The sequence below is a fragment of the Xyrauchen texanus genome, chromosome 12 (assembly GCF_025860055.1).
Source record: "Xyrauchen texanus isolate HMW12.3.18 chromosome 12, RBS_HiC_50CHRs, whole genome shotgun sequence".
In the NCBI taxonomy this organism is placed as follows: Eukaryota; Metazoa; Chordata; class Actinopteri; order Cypriniformes; family Catostomidae; genus Xyrauchen; species Xyrauchen texanus.
This window is the reverse complement of record NC_068287.1, coordinates 7,028,820-7,049,143: the sequence shown is the minus strand read 5'-3', so window position 1 is coordinate 7,049,143 and position 20,324 is coordinate 7,028,820. Positions and strand designations below refer to the sequence as shown.

Genomic DNA, 20,324 nt, shown 5'->3' with positions numbered 1-20,324 from the left:
TCATGTGCATGCGCAGAGACGAAAAGCCGCTTCGACAAATCGGCGAGTTCGTGACGAAAAAAAGTATACCCGCGTTTTTTAAGTCATATTCATCTTGTGAAATTGAGTTATTCAGAAGCAAAACATGTCGCTCGATTGGAATGCCTGCCGTGAAGATTCAATTGAGAGTAAATAAAAGCGAATATTTGTAGTTGATATAAGCAATTACATTTATTTTGTTTACTAATATAGGTGTTCTAAGAAATTACACCGGTCTCAATACAATGCTGCAAAAGAGTCAATTGGAGCAGCTTGCCCTTTTAGCCAATCAAAAACGGTCTCTGTCAATAATTTTGCACATTCGGCTTTAATGACATCGGATTGGCTGACGTGTCTTTGGAGGGCGTGTTCCGGGCGGTCTAGCGAATCAGCTCCCAACTGAGGTAAATATCTGAACAAAGACTGAATTCTCCCGTTATGTTATATTTCCTACCGTTTATTTATTTGAATTTATTTATTTTGAATGTTTCTCTTCCTTTTATAAATCATCTTTATTTTTGTTACTAAGACTACATATATATTTCCTATGTTTGTATTAAGAGCTGCTCCCTCTGGCTATATTTTCTGTATCTTATTCTGAAGAAACGGATTTTATGCAGCCATGTTTGTTTGTAAATGTTGATATTTTCAATAAAAAAAAGTAGCGAATCAGCTGAAATTTTACAACAATTTGTGCTTTACCATTTTATTAAGCGGATCACAAGCCCATTTGACCATGTGCAGGATATTCATTTTACAGATCTACAGTTAAAGGTACACTCAGTAATTTTTTCCTTATTAAAAAGTTAAAACTTTTCCTAAAGAAATTGATTATAATTTAGCTGAATATGTAGGAAATCATGACCACATTATAATGAAGACTCTAGTCATATCAGTAACCTTATAAAAGCTGTTTTATTTTATATGGAGAGGGTCCACACATGGGGGCTGCCATGTTACAATCACATTACCATAACCGTGCTGTTATTGGACACTTTTACACATTGATTAAAGTAATCATGACTGACTGTGAATACTAAAGTTCTACAATGGCATCTGAAACTAGGGCTGGGCGATATGGAGCAAAAAATATATCTCGATATATTTTGCTATATCTCGATTTACGATATATATCTCGATATCTTTACAGGAAAAATAACCCCCCAAAAACTACTGCAAAAACAAATATGCCAAATACCACAGTCTTTTTTTATTAAAGTGCAAAGAGGTAGGCAGTTCACGTAAGAACAAAGTGCTTCTTATTATTTAACTGTAAAATAAAGGAAATACATATTGCCTTTTCATTCAAAAATGAAACAACTCAACTCAAGGTAGGCAGTGCATATATAAGAACAAAGTGCTTCTGCGACGTTCAAGAAAAAAAATCCCTGATTACATAAATAATAATAATTTAACTGTAAATTAAAACAAATAATACATATGGCCTTTTCATTTAAAAAATAAAACAACTCAAGCTCATCTTTGCATTAACTCTGTTGTAGCCATCAACAAATAGCCAAAAAACAAGTTTGCTAGAAGCTTTGGTTGGCACCAACTTTCGGCATTCACGGCAGTAGACATCTGTCTGCTGTTCATCCGACGCCTTAAAACCGAAGTATCTCCATATAATGGAGCCAGTTGTCCTTTTTTTTGAGACAAGTTCTGCCTCCGGGCTGGTTGCGGGCGACGCCATGTTGAATGAGACAACACGCGAAGGGAGGGGGAGCAAAAGCAATGAGGCGGGAGCGAGCACAGCACAGAGAAAGCAAACGAGCAAAGTGGCGAAATCAGAATTGAATATAAACAATATATCGATATATACGATATGTCAAAATTCATATCGTGTTTAAAAAATATCTCGATATATTTTAAATATCGAGATATCGCCCACCCCTATCTGAAACTATTGATTTTAAATGATGTTGCATCCAAAATGACACAAAGACAAACGTTACTGAGTGCACCTTTAATTTTAAAACACAGAAGTTCAAATGCAAATTCTTTAATATCACCAATTACATTTGAACTAATAAAACATACTTTTTTAATATAAAAAAATGCAGTTACTCACAGAAATACTCATTCTTGATATCACAAATGGATTTTCAGCAAGTAAAAAAACAATTCTTGTTGCTGCATTTTCACTAGTAGAATTTCACAATAATCCGTCATTCACTTGTGTTCAAAACAATTACAGATATCTATAATTACTAGTTTAAATCCCAATTTCACATATCCTACTTCATACTATGGCAAGCTGGATTGTCCATCATTTGCTGGATATGAATTCTTGATATCAACAATTACATTTTCTCTAGTAATTTTATTTCTTGATATCAAAAATTACAACTTCACTCACAGGACTACACATTCTTGATATCAAAAATTTAATTTCAGCTTGTAACAGCTGTAATTCTTGGTATCCATAACTGCATTTACACCAATATAATTTCACAATGTCATCCACCCCTATTCAAAATGCAAAATTACAGATATCAAAAATGTAATTCTTATAGTTCCATATTTTATCTAGTAAAAATTATCAATAAGTATACTTGTGCAAATGTCCATTCCTGATATCAACAATTGAATGACTATTAAAAATTCTCATTTACAATATCAGTAATTTGGTTTTAAAATAGTACCAATGTTAATTGAAGGTAAAGCCTTAAGACATCTTTTATTACTTTTGTTTATGTAATTTATATATAAAAAAAATAACTGAAGTACATTGCTGAACCATGAAAATTGGAATTTCAACTAGTAAAAGATGGCTAATGACTGATAATTGTGAAATTTTACCAGTTTTAATGGTTACATAAGTCTTCAATAGTTGAAATATATCAAATTTAATCAGTGGATATTCCAACATGTTAGGAGTTTCTGCCATCAAGAATTAAGTGACAATTTGACATCTATAACTCAGACTTTGCATGTTATTAAATGTCAAAAGGGCTTGTGATACTCTGCAATATAATTAACCACCTCGATCATATAGCAGTGACACTCTAGAATGCCACTTAATAGCGCAAAACAATGGACTTGGGAAAGTATATTTAAGGGGTACAAATTTTAACAAGCCTGTGGATTAAAACTATCAATTGTCATGACAAACCATGTTAAAACATTTGTCCATCTAATTAAAACGATCAAGATTCAATTATAGATCAACAATGACTTGAGTAGTTACCATGGTAAATAATAAACCAGTTGGCCAGCCACACAAGTTTAAAATCATGAAGTACTTCAGGCAAAACACTGAGCTATAGACATCTAGTGGCTGGTAAAAGCATTGTGCACAGAAGGAATCAAATTACAGGGAAGTGGCTCACAGGAATTGGAGAGAAAAAAAAAACCCTTGATGCATAACCATTCAATTAAATGGAGAAACATGGTGACAATTCTCAAGCGTAACTATTTTTTTAATAAAAATAAGTCAGGTGAAGTGTATACAAAAAGCAGAGGCATTGTGTGTTTACCAATAACTGCAGGTTTTATTACAGTGATTTACAAGGATGGTTCAGACAAGCCCATCCCCTAAATCCTACAGTCCAACCAGGTTTTTCTCAAAAAGGAACCAAAAGATAAAACAAAATAGGTAAAAAACACTTGAGCATTTTAAAAAGGAGAAAAAGATTGGTACACAAATTTAAATCACTTCTGAAGACACAAGAGTAAAACATCCGGCATGTTCATAGCAATAACAATGTCCACTCTCCCACGTCGGAAGAAATGGGAATGAGACTTGAAACGATTGTATTTAGCTGGTTTCCATCTGTTTGAAGAACAAAAAAAAAAACAACAATTACCAAACAGGCTTTTTGAAAAGACATACTTAAAAAGGAAAAAAAGAGATTGTCAACGCACCCTAGCATTGTATGCATCTAGCTGGGCATCCAGCTCTTCAGCAGAAAGCTGCTGTTTGCTGTTGCCGCCTCTTCCACCTCGTCCCCGACCTCTGGCTCCTCCACTGCCACGTCCCCCACGACTTGTACGTGTGCTAAAGGTTCCAATTCGGTTTCTGTTCATGCCACCACCTCCACGATTCAAACTGTTTGGAAGAGGAAAAGATAAAAAATTCAAACCATATAAACAATAGCAAACGAGGACAACATACTAAACGGTTAGTCCTTCCTTACCCCTGCATCGGAGTCCGCCTCTGTGTATCAATCTGTGAGGTAACGAGCTGTATGTTCATTGAACGCCCTTAAAGAAAGAGAGTTTATATAAGACTGGGAAGAGTTGCCACAATTCTAATGGCAACCAATTTTGGACCAATAAATGGCCTTGACCTTTCCAGTAGCATTAGGCTAAACTTAGTATAAACCCTTTAAATATTCATTTCAATAACTTTCCCAGACCTGCACGACTGTGGAACCCGGACACCACAATTTCTCAGAAAGGAAAAATAGACATACCATCAAGAGGAACGCCATTGTACTGCTTCATAGCTTTCAAGGCATCTGCCTTCCTCTCAAAGTGAACATCTGCAGTGCCAAGGCTGCGTCCTGACCGATCATAATGTACTGCTGCTTTCTTCAAAGTGCCAAATTCTGCGAAGAGTTCCTGTGGAAAAAAATAGAATGCATTTATGTAGCTAAACACTAATCAGAAGCTAGCAGTTCTCTCACGAAACTTAATCCATTAACATACCTGAATGTCTGCATCGGAGACGCCAAAGTCGAGATTAGACACGAGGAGTTTGCCACCCGTCTCCACGCCTGCTCCACCACCACCACCTCCTCCTGCATTCGCACTGTAGCCATTGTCAAACAGGTCATGCTGCCACTTGTCTGGGAGCTGCTTGGGCTGCAACAAATGAGAGAGAACGCACCTGCTGACTTCGGATCCCCAGTCTGTCACTGACAGTCCACTCGGCTGGGTGTTGGGGCAAGCAGGGGACTCCGCTTCAACAAGGCCAGGAGACCCAGTGCACTCACTGTGATTTCAGGCAATCCCTGCCCACCCCATCACTACAAACAAGTAAACCATTGCAGGACACGAAAGAGATGCTAAGACAAATGGAGCTGCTTCTAATTTGCTCAAAAGTCTACATATATATAGCTATGTTGAATCAATCACGTAAAATGGCTCATTAGACCCTGTTGGTGGATGCAAGCTTAAATACAATATGTAGCTAGGTCTGTATACATGCATTACATGTCAAAATCATAAGTAACCCAATACAAAAGAGCAGGTTAAGAACAATGAAGCCTTGGTAGCCTTTACCCTTGATAGCAAACCATCTAGCTACCACTGAACCCAAAGTGTCTCGTTCACGCCAAATGAATCCCAGCAGGCCAACACTGTATGTGGATGCTCCTCAGGTCTCCAGTGGGTAAAAACAGTTGAAGTCCATAGTTGATTAAAAAAAAAAAAAAAGACGAAAAGTGTCCAACGTTGGAAAGTAAAGCCGCTTATGGCGACCATAGAGCGTCCATTTTGAACCCACGCTATTTGTTGTGTGGTTATATAAATACATCCCTCACTAGCATTAGTAAACGGATTAAAATTAGGGAGGGAACTCCAAAATCGGTGGACCAAGACGGTCAAAGTCCATCCATCCATCCATCCATCCATCCATCATGTTGGGGGGTTTTAACACTAGGTTACTATCTTTCAGCTTCAATGACATTAGACCATGAAATTCCTGACAAACAACAAGACTTTCCACAGAGGACTGAAGGCCTTCCTAAAGTTGGGCATTTACAACACCAAAAGCGATTGGATTTGAACCTCAACGCAGACTCGCACGAAGAACCATGTAGATGTTCGCTGGATGTTGTGGAAAACAAGAAAGGTGAAAGAACAGCTTGAATGAAAGGGATCAGCCGTCTCGAAGATGGCGGATGGAAAAGCCGCTCCAAGCCACGATGTATCCGGAGCAACCACTTCTCGCTCCACATTGATGCTTGATTCTCACACGGATGGCAAGACAAACGGGCTTAGGGAGAGAACACATTATGCACAATATATATATCTACAGAGCTTCTCCGCACAACACTCCCAGTGAAACTCCTGGGGCATGTACGGCCGCCATGTTTGTTAGGCAGCCTAGAAAGACAACAACGGACTTCACCCAGGCATGTGGATGTGCCCATGATTTTCTCCGCTTTCTCCTACCCTGCTGTAAGGCGTAGGCCTGCTTCTGCCGCGGCTCAGGTTCTGGCGGTTCCTCATGGGGCCCGATCCTCCGCCTCGGCCTCCAAAGCCTCCGCCTGTATTTCCGAGCCGCCCGGCACCACCACCGCGGCCGCCTCCAGTGCCTCCCCTGCCACTGCGGCCTCCTCTCCCGCCGCGGCCACCACCACCGCGCTGCTGCCTGGTTTGCTTGATGATGTCGTCTAAGGACATATCCATCTTGTCTGCCATTGTGTGGCCGTTTTTAACGCAAAACACTGTCGTTAGCTAAAAATACAAAGAGTACGTTGTGTACTACTCTACCCCTACTTTTACGCTTTAGCACACGAGGGGAAGGAAATGACGTAGTTGGCGCCGGCGCGAAATTTATAGCAAGAATGCCGATGACGCGGATCAGTGTGATGATAACTTCCTGTTTATTGTTCCCTTTGTCAGAAAAGCACGGGTTACGCCTTTTCTACGTAAGAAAAACTACAAACAGCAGTGTAGCTTTTGCTGTGAACAATATTAACAATATTTTGTTGTTGGCCAAACATTTTATCCACAAATGTAGATCTTTTAAATCTTGTTCAATATCTTAAAGCTGGGATTTTGATGGATGGACAACTGACGAATATAATTTGTTCATTTTCTTTAGTAGCCTGGTGACTTTTCTTTACATGAGGTAGTAATTATTATTTATTTCCATGTCTCCTTATATTTTTCTTATTTTTGTGTCTAAGTCCATGTTATAATTAAGTTGATTGTAATTTGAATGGTATTTTGTTGTAATGTTTATAATCAATATAAACAAATATTTTGCTGTGAATGTTCATCAATATTCTACTTCCACCAGTTCTACCATACATTTTGGTAAACAAGTCATCTTTGTAAGCCAACAATGGTTTACTGAAAATATTATTAGAATAATTTAGTTAAAAAATTACTGCTAATAATATTTTACAGGATTTTTCTCTGACACCTTATGTAGACTTATTGTTTTTAGTTTCTATGTGAATGACCATCCCAAAGCCAATGCGGGAGACATGTCCCCCTCACTTTCAATAAAACCAAAGTTCGTCCCCACACTTTTTCTCGGGGCAAATGGGTTTACGCAGTGTCTTTCATACAGCAAATGTATAAATGAAAAGTTTAAATTTGCTGGTCAATCTTGTAATTAACTCAGTCAAATTTTTTAATCGATTGAGAGCCTTAAAATTATATCTTACATATTTATGTTAGTCTTGCGCTAATCGTTGTCCCCATCACTTTTGAAATGACTGCTACGCTCCTGCGTCCATCAATGCAAATATACTAATTATAAGACTTCCTTTACAGTGGAGATAATGCATTATCTTGATATAAGTTCAAAATCTACAAATAAGAAAATAAAAAAGAAACAAATACAGCTATTCACTTAGACCTCCGAGAAAGAGTGAAGCAGAAATGCAACATTTGTTTAAAGCACTTAAATGCTACTTTTTTTTGCATTTGACAGAAGTGCACACAACAGTACTAGCTGATGCTCTGAGCTGTACAACAAAAAACATTTTTGGTGGGGAAAAACATTGCATGTCACATAGCAAAGAAAAGTATGCTCAAAAAGAAAAGATTTTTCCATTGACTGTAATTATTTGCTAAACTCAAACAAAATTCACCCTCAAAAAAATAGGCTGAAAACTCGAATTTGTGTATAATTAGTGGCTTCCTAAATACACTTAAATACAGTGATCATTTCATGTTGTTATCTCTCTGTCTTTATTTGCATTTTACCTATTTGAATCTGTACTAAAACAGCTGAAAACGTGAATATTTGTGAACCATTTTTATAGGAATATATAGGTATACATATTTTGAATATGAATCTAGAACAAATTCTAAAGCCACAGATTGTATTTCCGTTTAAAACAGTTAGCAATCAGGGAATAATAAGAACATTTGCTCATTTTGCCAGAGTGATTAAAATCCAATATTCATTTTCTAAATCCTCTTAAATGTTAATTTGTCATAATTTTGTCTGATTTGTCTTCACACCCAAACAGTTCTTCAATTCTTCTTCCATAGAAAAAGAAGTGTCCGTAAATTAACTAAAATATACTGACAGATATTGACAAAGGCCACCATTAATAGGTAGAATTGGTGAAAAATAAGATACATAGAGCTTATGTAGATTGGTTTTTGAGAAATATTTATGTTCATCTCAAAAAGTGTGCAGAGGAGTGAAAACGGGTCATGATATTGGCTTCAAAGCCAGCAGAAATGAATAAAAATTCACAAAACTTCACTATTGATTTTATAGTGTCTTTAAAGAGATGCAACTTGATAAATATAATGCAGAGAGGTTAAAGGGGTCATGACATGAGAAACCAAATTTGCCTTGATCTTTTGGTATATAAGAGGTCTTTGTATCATTAAAACGTCCTGCAAGTTTAATATTTTAAGACGTCCTCCCCATTCTAAACGAATCATTTATTTAATCAAGCTCAAAATACAGCTCGTTCTGGATTCATGGTTAGAAGTGACGTGTCGGTTAGAAGTGACGTAACAGCGTTTGCATATGACCGCCTCCAGCACAAGATAACTACGATTTAAGCGCAAGACAACTACGCTCATTTCGTATCGCCGTGCGCCTCACAAGTGTTCAGTCGATGGACAGCGAGCTCTGACAGAGACTACTTGTGCACAGGAAAATTACGATGCCACACAGATGTGCTGTTCCTGGCTGTGGTCAAACAAAACCTCTGAATAAGCTGCCGAAAGATCCAGACGTCAGGGAAAAATGGATGCAGTTTATTTTTTGCGGACGTTCCAGTCACGGCAGTGTTAACTTAAGCGTTTGTTCTGTACATTTTAAGGATGACTGTTTTGAGAACAAATCTCAATATGATGCTGGCTTTGCCAGAAAACTGTTGCTCAAAGATAAGTCCGTGCCGACTATTCTGGGAACAACGACGACGCAAACTGTAAGTAATCTATTTTAAACTTTAAACTACTTTTTAAAGCGCAATTTCATTCATTATGAATAATCACAGTGTTTTTACTTAGTTTACTTGCATATTGTTCTGGCTGGGGGCATCAATAATTGATACATAGGCACTGACGTTAGCCAATCATAACAGTGGGCGTTAACACTGAAGTCTTAAATGGAAAACGCCCCCAAAACAGACTGTTTGAATCAGAGGATGAGAAACAGGGTGGGAAAAGGTCATAAATCACTAGATTTTAAAAGTTTTTCTTAAAAAAAAAAAAATATTAATACTATAATTGCACCTAAGGGAACATAATAATACAATAAAAAAAACCATGTCATGACCCCTTTAAGATAACATAAAAGTAATCATTATTTTAAAGACTGGGAACGAAAGATGTGGAAACATTTACTTAAAAGTTCTTGAAGTTATCAGTTCATAGTTAAAAATGGAAGTATATATATATATATATATACATATACACACACACACACACACACACACACACACACACACTAAAAATATTTGGCGAGCCTAATTTGCCTCTGCTTTCAGACAAAACTTCCTATATTTCATCAATCTATCAAACTCACTGAACAACCCTTCAACACTCTCCTCAAGGTACTGAAAGCGTTTTGGACAAGGGGCAGATTACAGGACTGTATCCCATCTTGAGAAAGTTTGCGTGGAGTCTGTTCAATAGGATAAGCAACTGTTCTTGGCATTTCCCCTCTGTCATATCAACATCAAAAAGAAAAGAAAAATACACATGAAGAAATATCTAAACCCAAAACCAGGATCCCTGAAACTTCACATCAGGGCTTTTCTGGAACCGAGACCCCAGATGAACATAAAATGGCCCCTCAAATGGCTCTTGGAAATGTAACGCATAAATAGATGTCAGCCTGTAAGTCCAGACCGCAGGTCCATGAGGCAGAGACGATAAAGGCTTTCTGGAATAAGATGGCCAAATATCCTGGCTTGTGGCTTTTTGTTGTCCGACAGAAGATTGGTAGAGTAAAACGGTCCCAAATGTAATAGGAAGGGAAAAAAACTAAAAACTGCTAGATCACAAAAAGCCAAGAAACGGTCTAAGACTTTTTGAAGTCTTGTGTGTTCCGCTTCTTAAGGTCACTCAGGTCAACTGGTATAAAAGCTGAAAGAAATAGGCAAGAAATTAAGTTTTGACAAGCAACACATTATCCATCAAGAACACTTGTTGTAATATGCTGTATCATCTCAGCTCTGATCACCAGGCCCAAGTGGAATCTGCAGGGTTTGTCATATAGTCTGTTTTGGAGGGAAAGTCAGATTCCGTATAAGCCTGCTGATGACAATGTTGCATCGTAAGTTTCTCAATATTAATGACATGTTTAAAATATATCTGCCACAAATGTTTTTTTGTATTGTGTGTGTTTTGCATTAAAACGTAAACAGGTATGTGCACAACACATGCACACATTGGATAAAGGCCAATGTATACTTTGGTTTCCCATGTGCCACCATGTCTCGCACACAGTGCTGATGACACAAATGTAATCATCAGCACAGTACGTGCAGCATTTCCATGTACAGCCCAATTTTTCAACGTGGACAGTATGCGTCTGTGCATGCGCCTGCCATTGACTGCACTAAAAGAGCTGTGGTACGCATGTGTCGAACACGTCCATACAGGTTCACGGTCAAAGGAGCATACTAAGTGCTAGACCTGCACGAGACATAACGGCGCGTGAAAAAACAAAGCTTCCCCTAAGATTAAGCCATAGGACAGCAGTAGAGGTGTTTACATGTAGAGTGAAATCAGGCATATGGGAAAAAATTGGTTTAGACAAACAGAAAATGACCTTTCCCCAAAAAATGAAAACACAGTTTAACACATTGTCAGGTTATTAAGCATAATGGGTGTAAGATTATTGTGTATGTAAACACACTCAATCCGTTTAGTTATTGTTAAGCCTTGAGAAAATTTCATATGATTATAAACTTACAACGTAGGTTGGGATTTGGGGTTTTCTCCACATACTCCTGTGGTCCACGGTCATTACGTTCACTATTTTGTGGGGATTTAATGTCTCTCAAAACACAAAGCCATGCTAGAGAGAAAACATAAAAACATAAACATGACAACAACATTTATGTCTTGAAAGCCAGTTATACATTCTAAAAAATACAAAGTCTTAAGGGGCTTCCACATGACTCACTTTAGCATTGCCCAATTGCCCATTAAACTCTACTGAGTGAAGCATCAGCATTGCGCTTCTGTCATGCATTATAACCATAGACATATATGCATAGATACCTTATTAGCAGCTGTTTCTATGGACTGCGATACGTCAGCCATTTTGGATAGGTCAAGAGCTGTCCATCAACATATGTATATGTGAATTTACAGATACGGTCTGCAAAAGTCAATTGTCTTTTCCAGCCAACTTTCAGATTATCTGAATTTCCATAAACACTGGACATTATTTTAAATTATACAAAAAATCCTGATTTCGCTTCTAAAACAGGTTTTATTCTCCCATAGAAAACTGCAAATAAACTCCTCTGAAAATGAATATATCTTGGCAAACATACTGAGAATCATCACCCAGTCAGTCAATTCATTACTTGGTGAACTGTTTCAACACAAAAGCAATTTATGCAGCATCTGATGCTTCTCCGTTCACTTACATTCAAACAGGTCTCCTTGTTGATCATTCCAAGATGGTGCCGCGGTTGACGTATCCGAACCAGCCGAATGAGGCATCTACGTATGTATATTTGTGGTTATAGCGCAGCACTTAAAGTTCAAATAATTTCACCTTTGACCCCATTGCTGCCGACCTTTCTAAGTGTCAACCAATTAATACTGGACAGTACATACATCGATCAGCCACAACATTAAAATCACCTACCTAATATTGTGTAGGTCCCCCTCGTGCTGCCAAAACAGTGACAACCCGCATCTCAGAGTAGCATTCTGAGATTATATTCTTCTCACCACAATTGTACAGATCGGTTATCTGAGTTACCGTAGACCTTGTCAGTTCAAACCAGTCTGGCCATTCTCTGGTGATTTCTCTCATCAACAAGGTGTTTCCATCTGCAGAACTGGATGTTTTTTGGTTTTGGCACCCTTATGAGTAAATTCTAGAGACTGTGTGTGAAAATCCCAGGAGATCAGCAGTTACAGAAATACTCAAACCCATCTGGCACCAACAATCATGCCACACTCCAAATCACTGAGATCACATTTTTCCCCATTCTGATGGTTGATGTGAACATTACCTGAAGCTCCTGACCCATATCTGCATGATTTTATGCACTGCTGCCACACAATTAGCTGATTAGATAATCGCATGGATGTTTGTTGGTGTCAGATGGGCTGGTTTGAGTATTTCTGTAACAGCGGATCTCCTGGGATTTTCACACACACAACAGTCTCTAGAATTTACTCAGAATTGTGCCAAAAACAAAAAACATCCAGTGAGCGTCAGTTCTGCAGATGGAAACACCTTGTTGATGAGAGAGGTCAACAGAGAATGGCCAGACTGGTTCGAACTGACAAGGTCTACGGTAACTCAGATAACTGATCTGTACAATTGTGGTGAGGAGAATATAATCTCAGAATGCTACTCTGAGATGCGGGTTGGCACTGTTTTGGTGGCAGGAGAGGGAGCTACACAATATTAGGCAGGTGGTTTTAATGTTGAAACAATTTATATGTTTTCATATATATTTTCAATAGTATTCAGAGACCTCAGACATAATAACTAATTTAAATTCATCAAGAACACCCTCAATGTAAAGGAATCCTCTTTTTAGGCTACTTTATGCAATGAATGTATCAAAGCAATTTCCCAGACTGTTTTCTCTAAATAAATGTTTTCAAAGTGCACACTTTATGCTTTCTTGACAGGCAAAATTGTAAAATCACCCCTTCATAATTGTATCTGCAAGGCTTGTCAAGTGGAGGTCAAAACAGCAGGTTACATGGACACCAGAAAGCGGCTTATTGCGAAAAGCGGGTTACTGTGAGAAAGTAGTGTTCCAGTTTACATGCACTGTGTAAGCGGCTTTCTCTTTACGCCAATATACATGCGGCTCGGTCAGTAAACAGTGCAGCGTAATTTTCCTGCGTGACTTGTGTAAATAACAAACATGGCATCCGAGGAAGACTTCCCTATTTTATTTTCCATTGCTTCACTTAAATTCCAGATATTCCACAGTTGTTGCTGTGCTTGTTTTCTTAACTTTCCATCACAACATAATGGGGTTTCCCTCTTATGTTAAATTCTGGGATTCCCAAAATGTATTTGAGAGCATATATGTGGACGTTAAAGAGTCAATATTTGACATTGCTCTGTATAAATGTGTATAGATTATAGTGCATGATCTTTTCCCCAATGTTGAATTATTTATGCTGCATTGATATGATGTAGGACTAAATCCTATGACGTCAGTTATCCGGTCTATTCCACTGCTGTAATACAGCAGCTAATGCGTTTACATGACCACATAAGCGCTTTTCTCTAAGAAAAGCCCAGGTTTGTTAAACCACTTTCTCTTAATCCCTTAAATGGCATCTGGAAAACCTGGTTTTCTTAAACGCATGTTAACTTGGTCAATCAGTGGTGTGTTGATTCCCTAACACGAGTCAAATGGAAGCCCCTATAGGTACATGGTTGCCACACCTTTTGAAAAATAATTTGATAAAAACTGCACTCAAAAAGAGCCAATTTCTAGCCATATGTATTTGATCTTTAAGCCCACCCAAATCAAGTTTTATATGTTTTCTAACAGATAAGTGAACAGCCTTTTTCTAAACTGGGTATTAATTCTAAAGGCGTGGTCATATTTACCTTAGCACTGCGAAATTCCACAGGCGAAGAAGGCTTGGACAGACATCAAGCATGTTTGAAACCAGCAAAAAACTAATTTCCAAGCAGCTTTTTTTTATTGCTCCACTTAAAAGTCTGGGAGAATGATGTAAAAAGAAACTTGCCATTAAAATGATATCCTTGTCCATTGTGAATTTTCAATGTTGCTGTGTACGAAACACCGTCCACAGATGTCACTTCCAAACCAAGCAACTCATATAGAGCAGTTCAGGTTATAGCCCAAAAACCTGGAAGACTAATTCACCATAGGTTCCCTCTGGATTTTCCTATGGGTTTTTATAATGGGCTTTTTTTTTATAAAATAAGGTCTGTGGTAAAGTTTACTTGGTGATTCATGGCCGTTTTGTTCAACAACATAAATTACACACTTTCATACCTCAAACATGAATTTTTAAGTTGTATTGAATTGAATCTCTTTTTTTTTTATAAACACACGATGGCTTCCAAAATAACATTTGAGGTATGATAGTGAGTAATTTATGTTGTAGAACAAAATGTCCACAAATCGTCAAGTAATGTTTAGCACATTCTCATAAGTTTTCATAAGACTCATATTTTACTCATAAGTTGAAAAACCCTATTATAAAAACCCATAGGAAAATCCTGAGGGAACCAATGGCGAATAAGACTTCCTGGTTCGCCTACAAATTGATGTCACAGCTGAACGGCTCTATTGGTCAATGCGAAATTCTTTGCCACCGGAAGTCCTTCCAAATTCACGATTGAGCAGATTCTCGTTGAGATGACTGTATTTCACTGTACGAAGCTAAGTGAGACTACGCCTTAAGACCAATCTCTCATCTAAACACTCATGTTACTTTTTGTCATAAACTTTCATAAAAGTCCAGAGAGGGCTTACGGTGCATTCAAGTCACATTCGAATGATTGCATTTACGAGTCGAGCGCAAACACTGCCACTACCAGTTGGAAAATCTCTGGACTTTCTTTGAGCCCTGGCTTTCCGAGTTGGGGGCGTGTGATTAAAGAATCATGGTGGAAGTGAATTCTTTTTGGTAATAATCGTCAATGAAACTAAACTGTCAATGAAGAATAGCAATAAAGCTGGCCAGAAAACATGACTCATTTAGCTGGTTTACAAGGTGACAGGTGTGTGCATTAAAATGACATTTCCCATAATTATAATACGCGTCTTTGCACTTCATTTTGTTGCATTGGTGGTAAAAAAAAGCTTCCTGTCTTTGTCAGTGAAAAAGAGAGAAAAAAATAATAAATTGCAAAATGGATAAATTATTTCCAACTAAAACGACTGGACATATATCACGTTGTATTTACAACTTCCAACCTTATAATTACAAACTTTCCAGAAGGACTTGAATGCAGTATTATTAGGAACAATGGGGATTAATGGTAGAGTACTTGTAAGGCCACATGACAAAAAAGGTATATTTATGCATTATAAATATATGCAGATCCTCATGAAATCTTTTCAAATACAGAATATTGCTTTTAAATATATTTCAAAATAAGTAGGCTTATAAGGTACATTATGTGTGATTAAAAAGGTCCCTTCCCCTATACTTACTATAGACATGTATAGACAATTCCATACATTTTTCAGACATAGACATAACAAGTTCCCTGATATTTTCAGGTTTTCACTGGCCATTGGAACCCTGCAGGTAAATATAATGATATAAAGCAGACTTACTGTCATAGATAAAGCGCACATTTTCTTCATGTGCTTGTGTGAAAATCTCTCCTGTATTCGTTGGTGAACGAGGGCTGGAAGTCCTCTTGTATGTGTGCATTCTAGGAGTAGAAGAGCTGGAAGAGACATAGAAACCATTTAAAGGGATAGATCACCCAGAAATCTAAATTCTCTTATCATTTACTCACCTTCATCCCATCCCAGATGTGTATGACTTTCTTTCTTCTGCAGAACACAAATTAAGATTTTTAGAAGAATATTTCAGCATAAAAGTAATCCATATGATGGTGGTTAAATCCATATCTTTTGAAGCAATCAAATCAGCTTTGGGTGAGAACAGACCAAAATGTAACATCAGTAGTCTCATTGGCGATCATGATTTCAAGCTCAATCACACTTCCTAACATCATCTAGTTCTCTGTGCAAGGGTCAAGCACTAGTAAAAGTAATCAAGCTTGAAATCATGATTGTGCAAAGAAAGGCAAGATAGCAAGTGAAATAGGAGAGTTACACTTGGATTGCTTCAGAAGACATGGATTAAACAACTGGAGTCTTATGGATTACTTTTATGCTGCATGTATGTGCTTTTTGGAGCTTCAAAGTTCTGGTCACCATTCATTGCATTGTATGGACCAACAGAGCTGAAATATTCAGAAAATATTCATTTGTGTTCAGCAGAAGAAATTCATACACATCTGGGATGGCATAAGGGTGAGGAAATTATGAGAGAATTTTCATTTTTGGGTGAACTGTCCCTTTAAAAAGATTGTGACGAGATGCAGGTTTTGACACACCTACTCGTTCTTTATTATTACTATTTTCCACATTTTAGAATAAAACTGTGAAATAATACAAATGGTAGCATGGGGATTATATAGTGACCAGAAAATGTTAAACAAATCAAATGAGGTACTTTTTTATGTATGCTGGACACTTACTGGCTGCGTTTCCTTCAGTAACCAGTTCAGCAATTCATTTGTAGGATCAATATTTGTCTTATATTTATCTACAAAACTAACTTCAAGCATTTAGGCACAAGCATCTAGATCAAAAGATTTTTAATAAATTCAGTCAAGCGTGTCTAAAGCTTTAACTGGTAGTGTGTGCTAAAATATAATAAATCAAATATGGATTTTGTGTAGGGTGTAAAGACTGAAGTCAAGGTTCACTGTATCTTATGGGCTATATTTACTTTTCAATACTCACCTAGTCATTCTGTTAATGTCACTTGCCTCACAATCTTAATATGAGGATCAACAGAGTAGTTTGTCTGTTCTTCAACGTGTTTTCTACGGAAAGACAAAATCATCAAAGGACATTTGAATAAAGGGCATAATCAACAAAAACTAAAACTGAATACTAAATCCACGGTATGCAAAGATTAATAGCTGGTATAATTAGATAAATCTTATCAGTTCAATACAGCTGCAGCATCAATGACTGAAATAAATCAGTAATATTGACATGTGTGCATTTGATATTAATAAAACACAGAGCTATAGTTCTGGTAGGACAGAGAGACGACATAAGGTTAATCAAGGAACATAAATAGTGTATTTGTGTTTGTTATTGTTTACATGTCGTCTGTTAGCATTGTGTTTTCATAGTGGAAAACTGATGCTGACTGAACAAGCAGACCGAGCATGTACACCGAGAATGCACTGCGACAGATTGAGAATAAATGTCGTAGAGAATCAAACCTGTCTGTGTGTTTTTCTTTCTTCTGTTATCTGTGTATTCAGGCCTGACTCGGCCGAAACGTTGCTAATGCCAACCAATTATTTCCGGATCAGCTGAACAAACTGAGAGAAGTGCGCGTGCGCGCAGAGAATATTTATTTACATTTAGATGACACGCAGTTTGTTTTTATCAAGCAATTTAGCCTGTTAAAATGTATGGCCATACTATAGTCATTATAATTATAAAAATAATTGTAATAATTAGTCTCAGCACTATGCAACTGTATGGTTTCAGCCAAATATTAGACTAGAGCCTATTTATTTAATTGAATTTAATTGCAACAATAAATCTGGTAAGTTGGTTTTAGCCACTACTGTAATAAAAAAATTTAAACATAAAGAAATAAAACAAACTAAACGATGGGAAGATTCTGAAAACTTAGGGGCATTTGTACATACATACATATTATTCTGAAAAAAAAAAAAAAAAAAATCTCAATTTTAACAGTAAAAGACAGTAAAAATGCTATCGTAAAAAAATAAAATAAAATCATTAGTTATCCTTAAAGGTTCAAGGTTCACCCAAAAATACAATTTCCTCATAATTTACTCACCCTCATGCCATCCCAGATTTGTATGACTTTCTTTCTTCTGAAGAACACAAATGAAGATTTTTAGAAGAATATTTCAGCTCTGTAGGTCCTCAATGCAAGTAAATGGTGACCATTTGAAGCTCCAGAAAACACATAAATGCAGCGTCAAAATAATCCATGTGACTCCAGTATTTAATCCATATCTTCAGAAGCGATATGATAGTTGTATGTGAGAAAAATAATTTCATTTTTTACTATTAATTAAAAAACAAAAGAAGAAGAATGTGAAAGTGGAGATTTAAATTAAAAAAACAAATCGATTTAATTTTTTACTATTAATTAACCTCCCTGCCCTGTACGTGGCAATATGCACAAAATTTGTGAATCACAAAATAAAAAGAAGAAGAATGTGAAAGTGGAGATTTATAGTAAAAAACATCTTAAATATTGATCTGTTTCTCACCCATACCTATCATATCACTTCTGGAGACATGGAGTATACCTCTGGAGTAAGGTTGATTACTTTTATGCTGCCTTTATCTGCTTTTTGGAACTTCATTAGGTCTGGTCAACATTTCACTTACATTAAATAGACCTACAGAGCTGAAATATTCTACTAAAAATCTTTGTTTGTGTTCAGCAAAGGAAAGAAAGTCATACACATCTGGGATGGCATGAGGGTGAGCAAATTATGAGAATTTTCATTTTGGGTCAAATATCCCTTTAAAATATACAGTAAAATAATTATAATATATTTAACAAATGTATTAAAATCTTGTAAAAATATATATTTTTTGGATGTAACAAGTATATATTTACCATATAATTAATGGAAAAATGCGTATTATGTTTAACAAGAGAATATGTCTACTTTTGTACGGTAAACTATTGTTAAAATTACAGTGAAAAACAATTATTGGGCGTTCCCAGAAGTTCCAAAGTGATCCATTTAATTATATTTTATATTTCTTCTTATTTTCAATACCTATTATGTATGTTGGGGTGTTCTGTGTTTTATTTTATGTAGTTTAGTTCATGTTTATTGCATTTTTTACCCTGTTGGTATTTTTTGTTAGTGTGAGTAACACTGTAATTACTATGGTGATTAACAATACATTTAAAAGTGAAAAGAAGCCTTTTATAGTTCCAGAAGGTTAGTAAATCAAGTTCATATAATTTAATAATATGAAAGGTAGTGAACAGTGAAATATACATGCATACAAATTAAATCTTAAAGTCTGGAACATGGTTATAGTATTTTTTATGGTTAATTTCTGGACACCACAGCAGCCAGTACTTTATCATACCTTTTTTACGCTAAAAAGTTTATGCACATTTTGCCCCCAGTTTTTTAGCTTAATGCAAAAAAGATGGTCATTATGATATTCTAATTACTGCAATGTAAAAACAACGCTATTATATTTTAAAGTATTTATACATCATAGTAGTACTACTATGGAGTGGTGGTGATGTAGTGGACTAAAGCACATAACTGGTAATCAGAAGGTCGCTGGTTCGATCCCCACAGCCACCACGATTGTGTCCTTGAGCAAGACACTTAATCCAGGTTGTTCCGGGGGGATTGTCCCTGTAAGAAGGGCTCTGTAAGTCGTCTGTAATAAAAGTGTCTGCCAAATGCATAAATGTAAATGTACTACCATGGTACTTTCATTTTCACTAGTTTTAATTAGAATCATTGTACTAGAGCATCTTTTTGACAGCAATAACATAAAAAACGCATCAGTGTTACGGTAATGAGAATCATCTCTAAAAAGAAAAACGTTACCGGTAATTAAAACTATTAAAGTTACTTTAAATGTCCTGAAAAGAAATGTAGGATTCAATTTACTTAATGCAAAATATAATGACATCTTGTTTGTGTTGATTTGGGTTAAATACAGTATGTACAGGACATTTTCTTGACAGGTTTTGTGAGAATCACCCATTGACTGCTGTGTAAATTGTTTTGACAGAACTGAACTTAGAAATAAATCTGATCAAAAATGTATTCTACATTTCAGGGACTGAATCTGCATTATTATCCAAATGTAATGATGTAATGGTTTATGTTCTATCACAAAACTTATGTTGAATTATGCTCTATTTTTTTCTATTATTCCAATTGGAATTTCAATTCAACATCCTATGCGATGTGGCCAGTATTGCCCAACCCTAAACCACATTCCAGTTATGCATTCAGTATATGCAAAGAAATGTCCCATGTTAACCCTTCATATCTGTGGAGCACTCTATTTTTAATGTTGTTGCTGCACTAAATTTGCACTTGGGTCCTCCATCCATCCGTTCATATTAAACTGTAGATAAGTCATTTTTATAATATTCATAGCACAGAGACGATGCAAAATGTCTTGTTATTTGTATAAAAAGCAGCT

The 20,324-nt window shown here is 36.5% G+C and overlaps 2 protein-coding genes across 3 annotated transcripts; both read right to left on the bottom strand.

The window, feature by feature from the left end:
• Positions 1 to 3,419: 3,419 nt before the first annotated feature.
• On the bottom strand, positions 3,420 to 6,505 carry alyref (Aly/REF export factor). The gene is made up of 6 exons (XM_052138656.1): positions 6,142 to 6,505; positions 4,672 to 4,827; positions 4,437 to 4,584; positions 4,158 to 4,224; positions 3,886 to 4,069; positions 3,420 to 3,793 (listed from the first exon to the last, which is right to left on the bottom strand). The coding sequence occupies exons 1-6, from the start codon at positions 6,388 to 6,390 to the stop codon at positions 3,779 to 3,781; spliced, it is 819 nt and encodes a 272-aa protein (XP_051994616.1). The 5' UTR covers positions 6,391 to 6,505; the 3' UTR covers positions 3,420 to 3,778.
• Positions 6,506 to 7,636: 1,131 nt separating this feature from the next.
• Positions 7,637 to 17,453, bottom strand: mcrip1 (MAPK regulated corepressor interacting protein 1). 2 transcript variants are annotated; one of them, XM_052138661.1, is made up of 6 exons: positions 17,360 to 17,453; positions 16,866 to 16,948; positions 15,848 to 15,884; positions 15,660 to 15,775; positions 11,096 to 11,200; positions 7,637 to 10,263 (listed from the first exon to the last, which is right to left on the bottom strand). In XM_052138661.1, exons 4-6 carry the CDS (start codon positions 15,757 to 15,759, stop codon positions 10,199 to 10,201), a joined length of 270 nt encoding a protein of 89 aa, XP_051994621.1. In that variant the 5' UTR covers positions 15,760 to 15,775; positions 15,848 to 15,884; positions 16,866 to 16,948; positions 17,360 to 17,453; the 3' UTR covers positions 7,637 to 10,198. The 2 variants fall into 2 exon arrangements, with proteins under 2 accessions (XP_051994621.1, XP_051994620.1); XM_052138660.1 differs by lacking the exon at positions 15,848 to 15,884.
• Between the last annotated feature and the right edge of the window lie 2,871 nt (positions 17,454 to 20,324).

Bases quoted from the DNA above. Each gene is read 5' to 3' on its own strand.
- alyref (XM_052138656.1), bottom strand. From the start codon at position 6,390: ATGGCAGACAAGATGGATATGTCCTTAGACGACATCATCAAGCAAACC. The intron at 4,828-6,141 runs GTAGGAGAAAGC...CATTTGTTGCAG, and splicing joins GGCCTACGCCTTACAGCAGG to CCCAAGCAGCTCCCAGACAA. The intron at 4,225-4,436 runs GTATGTCTATTT...TCTTTCTTTAAG, and splicing joins CAATGGCGTTCCTCTTGATG to GGCGTTCAATGAACATACAG.
- mcrip1 (XM_052138660.1), bottom strand. The intron at 11,201-15,659 runs GTAAGTCTGCTT...TTTTCTCTCTAG, and splicing joins TGTGCGCTTTATCTATGACA to CATGGCTTTGTGTTTTGAGA. The intron at 10,264-11,095 runs GTAAGTTTATAA...TATTTCTTTCAG, and splicing joins CCCAAATCCCAACCTACGTT to CTTTTATACCAGTTGACCTG.